Here is a 6,073-nt window from a genome sequence, read left to right on the forward strand (position 1 = left end):
TCTTATAAATAAGTAAGTACAGTGGTGCCCCGCTAGACGAAAATAATTCGTTCTGCGAAAATTTTCGTCTAGCGGGTTTTTCGTCTTGCGGAGCGGCAATGACAGCCGCGCTCCGCAAAACGAAAAAAAAAAGACGAAAATTTTTCGTCTTGCGAGGCAGCCCCATAGACTTTTTCGTCTTGTGGGGCAGCCTTCCGCTAGACGAATGCCTTCGTCTAGCGAGTTTTTCGTCTTGCGAGGCATTCGTCTAGCGGGGTACCACTGTATATAAATAATTTTTACAAAAGTTATGCTGACAAATAATTTTATTTCAAGGCTTGAACCGTATCTGCATATAAAGACAAAACGGAAAAATATAGATATACAACAGTGCTTTTTATGTCCTCTGCGCTTGGCGGCCTCACAAGGAAGAGGATGGGGGACAAGGAGGACAGGAAGAAGCCGCAAGTGCTGCAGATGGGACAGATAAGAACTGTTTTACGTTTGTGTTCCACAATGAGGACCACACCCTTGGCAACTCTCCTCAATACATGATCGTGGAAAAACCCTGATGTGGAGTTCTGTGGATATAGCATCACCCATCCTTCTGAAAGAAAAATAAACCTCCGCATCCAGACCAAAGGAGGCCTACCGGCTGTTGATATGTTCCAGAAGGGGCTGGAGGATCTCATGGGTGTCTGCCAGCACATACTCAGCAAATTTGAGGCAAGCGTGGAAGAGTACAATGCCCAGAAGGATGTGACTATGGAGGAAGCATGGTCTTGAGTTGCAATCTGCTGTTGAGTCCTGGCCACAGAACTTAGTCTGCTTTGGTTGTCCTGATGGATGGCCTTTGCAGAGTGTGGGACAGGGAGTGTGACCTTGCTCCTGCTTCTTGTTACCTCATTGGCATTTGATGCCGTTAACCATGGTATCCTCCTGGACAGGCACCAGCAAATGTGATTTGGGGGCAGTGGTTCCAACCCCATCTTCAGGACCGAGTCTGACATGGGGAGGGTGCCTTTTGAACTGGAAGATGCAGTTATTGTAGAATGCTGCAGCATCACAATCAAGCGGTGGGGAGGGGGTGGGGTTGAAAAGGAAAGGGCAGGGGCGTCGCTGGGGAGGGGCGGTGGGGGCGGTACGCCCCCAGTGACAGGGTGACAAGCAGCGGGTGGGGGTGACAAGCGGCGGCCACTCCTGCGCGCCGCCGCTCCCTCCGTCACCCAGCAGCACATGGAAGGGGTGCTTTCCGCCGCTTTTTTTCGGCGGGGGGGGGTCGACCAGCGAGGGAGGGTGTCGCGCTTGTCACCCCCTCCTCGCTAGTCGAACCCCCCCGCCGAAAAAACCCGCGGGGGGGGGCGGGGAAAGGAAGCAGAGCCGGCGCATTCAAACGGCAGCTCTGCTTTTTTCCCCTTTCTGCCGCTTTTTTTCGGCGGGGGGGGGGTGTCGACTAGCAAGGGGGGTGTCACGCTTGTCACCCCCTCCTCGCTGGCCACCACCCACCGCCGAAAAAAAGCCTCGGAAAGGGGGAAATTCCCCTTTCTGCACCCACGTGCGTCGTGACGTCATGATGACGTCACGACGCACGCATCGTGCCCCTCCCCCAGGGGGGTTCCTCTGCGCTGCCACCGCCCCCAGCAGCGCAGAGGCTAGCAACGCCACTGTGAAAGGGTCTTGTTTTTTATGGACTAAAGATTCCCCCCCATAAACATTGGATGATGGAATAAAAAAAACAACAGTGCTTTTTAAAAATACATAGGGAAAAGGATTGTTTTAAGTATTTACATTTAAAAATGCTTTCCTAGCTTTCTTTTCTGCGAATTCTTGAATTACGCAGGAAAAATCTAGCAACTTCGCCTTATCATGGTTTATGTTTATCATTGCTAAACCATTTAGGCGTTCTTGAGCCATTGTTGATCAAAAGAAAGATTTAATCTGGTTTAATATATTGAAACTTCTCTCATTGGAGGCCACTGTAGCTGGTAATGATAGGAAAATGCGTAATGCAATTAGAAGGTTTGGAAAAACGTTTTCCAAATTCAAGTTTAGTATTTGATCGGCAATTTCTTTCGGTGACGGAGAAATAAGTTTGAAATTTGTATTGAAAATCCGCTTAAGGAGGAGCACTTCACTCTGAATTTCATCACGGGAAATATGTTTTGAGTATCGCAAGTAAAACTGAGTGCATTTTTGTATCAGTTCGTCCTCATTGAAGTGTTGGAACTTCCACAAAAAATTGAAAAGTTCACATATTTCCCTAACAGCAGAAAATCGCCATGTCAGTCCAACAATAACTAAGTCACTTATTCTGAAGAATGCATTCACTCTGAAGTCTTTTTCAGCATCCTCTTGAGTTAGACATCCCCTGCGAGTAATAAAAGTATCTGAAACACCTAGTATCTGAAACACTTAAAAGCGGGCTCTTCGGCTTAAAAAGGGGCTGCAGAAGCGGCCGTGGCACTCCCGGAAACGCCCCCGGGGCGTTTCCTTTGCCGCCCCGGGTGCCACTGGCTCTCCCCTCTTCCTTCTCCTGCAGATCAGACACCTTTTCCCAGGAATGGGGAGGGAAGCTGTGCTTTATCTCTCCCCCCCCCCTCTCCGCAACTTTCTCCTCTTGGGCTTTTTCCCTGGCTGCCCCCTCCTCTTCCTCCTCCTCCCGCCTTCCCGGAGCCAGCACTTAGCTCCCCATACTGCAAGCGTGGCTTCCCCAACTCAAAGCCACACATTTCAACACATTCCCCCCCTCCTCCCCCCCCCCGCTCCACATTTTCATTTCCAACTGCACATCTAATCCTGACACGCACTTATGCGCAGGGCAGACTGCAACCTTTTGCCCACAGAGAATCCCAGTGAAATTACAATTAGCTTATACAATATATAAATACAATTATTTATCTTTGTTTTTTTTTTAATATATGGCAAATGCCTGGCTTTTTAGCTCAAAGGCTGAAAGTCCCAGGTTGGGTTAGGATGGCCGCCTAGAAATGGCCAGAATCTGTAGCCTCCACAGCCACCTGTGAAGAAGATATTCAACAGGCATGCAGCTTTCCCTGGCACAAAGATGTTTTGGTTTGAAGGGCTGCACCTGTTGAATTTCAGCATTGAGATCCCAGCACAAGGTTATTTTCTACTAGTGGTGCTGGTGGTATTAATTCCCCCCCCCCAAAATGCTTTTAATTGCTTGTTCTTAGCAGTTTTAATTGATAATTTTAACTGCTTAGATACTTCTGCTACAACAACAATTTGATTATTTGTATGCTACCCATCTGACATTTAAATCAGGTGGTACCGTATATACTTGAGTATAAACCGACTTTTTCACCCCATTTTTTGGGCTGAAAAAGCCGCCCTCGGTTTATACTCAAGTGAAGCGCTGCACTGCAACACTTTTGCAGGGGGGAGGGAAAAGTGGCGAGAAAGGGCTCCTCGCTGCTTCTCCCCCCCCCCACAACAAAGGGGAAAGGCGCAGGACCGGGGATCCCAGGAGCGCTGCGCTGCGACTCTCTCTCTGATCCCCGGGTCTTGTACCTTTTGCAGCTCTCTTGCGAGCAGAGGCTTCTTCGTTCCTCCCCTGCCACTGCCAGATAGATCTGAGCCAGCTTCTCTCCCTCTCCCTCTCTGTTAACTCTTTCCCTTCCGAGTCTCTCTCTTTCTCTCCCCTTCCCCCCTCAAAGGGAGCCTCACAGCTGATGTGGATCCCGATAGTGCCTGCCGTCCCTCCTTCCACCCTCATAGGGGGCTGCACACCTGTTCCTGATCCCCATCCAAAAGTCATGCTAAGCCCACCTCCCCTCTTCCAGCAGCATCCCGGACAGGGGGTGGGGAGAGTCTGAGATGAAGCTGAATCCCTCCCCCAGCTGATCAGTTCAGTGCCTAGGTGGTCTCAGAGTGTGTGTGTGTGTGTGTGTGTGGTTGCTGAGGATCACAGTTTGAAGGCTTTAATTGTGGTTTGCAGGGTTCAGGAGGTTAGGGAGATCTCAACTGGCGTTCTTAAAACGGGGAACGTATATTTAAGGTAGGGGCAGTGCTTCTGGGGGAACCTTGGATTTTAATTTTTTTCTTTAGAGGGGAGAAAGCATGAAGCGAACAGGGAAATGAAGGACGGAATGGAATGCAGAGTGCTTCCTCTCTGTATAGAATGCCATGTCCACAGATACTAGCATATTCGGGTGCCGTTTTCCCAAATCCTTAACTAGTTGGTTTGGAATAAGCATTTAAATGCAAAGATTGTATCTGGAGGTTTTTTGACCATTGCAAATTCCAGGGAACACCTGCAGTTACATGGCTTGTCCCTTCTGAATGTCACCACTAGATCCCACTTGCTCCCTGTGTTTCTGGCATGAAGTGAGCACGATAGTTAATTTTTCGTTCCATTTAGATATTCCTGCCTCTTTAAATTATTGAGCAAGCAAGTTGCCTTTCATTTCTTCGCCTCTTGGAAAGGTGTTAGAATGTGAGCCCAAAGGGCAGGTTACATATAGTCATTGTAGCCACTAATGGCGTTTCTAAAAGGTTTAGTAATCTTTTCTTCCCTTACCTCTTCCTTGCTCATGGGCATGGGTGTTCTCAGGAATTTCTCAGGGTGGGGGCAAAAAGAAACACTGAAAGAGGAAGGAGACTGCGAGAATCACACACAGAAAAAGTGAGAGGAATCATGCCTTTACTTTTTTTCTGTGCCTCAGGTTCCACAAAGGCTGGACACTTGCATTTATTTATTTATAATGGTACCTGGGATCTGCAGATTATGGTTCATCTGTGAGGTGGGGGTGCAATTCCCCATCCTACCCTTGGAACTCCATGCCCATGGGATTTGCAAGCATGTGTGAACCCTGAAGAGGGAGTCTCTGAGCTCATGGGTTGCAAAGAAGTGGCATGAAAAGGATTATGTGACCACCGAATAGCAAATTAATTAGCAAACACGTAGGAAAATTTACTAGAATATTTGGAAACTCTGAACTGTTTGAAGAATCATGTTTCTGTCATTTCCATTTATTGATGGACTTGCTTATATCCCATGGTAATTTGCTTTACCTATATTCCAGGTTCATTGCCATTTTTGAATTTCTGTTCAACAAGCTATGTTTTATTTCCAAGTCTGACTTCCCTTTAAAACCTTTTAGGTTTGATAAATTAGCATCAGGAACCTGGAAATAATATAGACTTCACTTTTATTTCTGCATGTACTTTTACACTGCAATCTCATACATGTCTTACTGAGTCCAGAGAGGCTTACTCCCAGGTAAGTAGGGATAGGATTGTACCCTTAAAAAGGTAATACAAAAAGGAAATGGTAGCTGGAGTCCAGTGTTGTAGGCTGCAATCGGTAAGTGCATTCTATTTTTATTTTTGAAATTTACCAGTAGCTGCTGCATTTTCCACCCTCGGCTTACACTTGAGTCAACAAGTTTCATTCATACTTAACATTTACTTGTGTATAAAAAAGAAATACTGTAAAAAACAAAAAACCGTTTACTTGCGTCACACTGTCCTAGCAGCCATTGTCATCATTCTGGCAACCAAGTTTAAGGCACACATGTTTGGCTGATGAGTGGCAGCCATCAGTTGAAAACCACTGATGTCAAACACTGCTTCTGTCTTTTAAAACTTATTTTAACTTTTAAAAATTGCAAACCCATATGTCAAATTTCCTAATAGCTCCATTCAGTGAAATAATAGCACTCTTATGATTTTGGCTCTGAAACCATCTTCAGTAGTTAGTTTGCCGTGAATTGGGTGGAGCCCAGAGTGCGTTTCAGTTAGAATTTGGACTCCATTTCCAATTTAGAAATGGTCCTGGTGTCTGAAGGTTGTGACAGCATTATCTTTAAGTTAAGGCAGAAGCATTGTGTTACTTTAAGGTTCAGCATTTCAATATACAGAAATACTGGAAAAGAAAACCTTATTTTTTATTTTTTTTGCTTTAGATAAAAGGTGGGAAGGAAGGAGTTTGGGACATACTGGTAGATGTCTGTAGCATTTCAGCAAGGACTCTTAAGTTAATTTACTATGACAACAACAAAATTAAGAGATGTTTTAAGCATTACTCATAAGTACGGTTGTCAGGGAAAGAGGGGCTACTCGGGAGGAACAG

The 6,073-nt window shown here is 46.1% G+C and overlaps 1 protein-coding gene across 1 annotated transcript; it reads left to right on the top strand.

Annotated features, from left to right (window-relative positions):
- The first annotated feature begins 414 nt into the window (after positions 1-414).
- Positions 415-1,052, top strand: LOC117047835 (DNA-directed RNA polymerases I and III subunit RPAC2-like). The gene is given in 3 exon segments (XM_033151060.1): positions 415-454; positions 457-539; positions 541-1,052. Coding segments are annotated over 3 exon segments (348 nt in total). The 3' UTR covers positions 766-1,052.
- Positions 1,053-6,073: the final 5,021 nt, after the last annotated feature.

This window comes from Lacerta agilis, chromosome 6 (genome assembly GCF_009819535.1).
Source record: "Lacerta agilis isolate rLacAgi1 chromosome 6, rLacAgi1.pri, whole genome shotgun sequence".
NCBI classification, from domain to species: Eukaryota; Metazoa; Chordata; class Lepidosauria; order Squamata; family Lacertidae; genus Lacerta; species Lacerta agilis.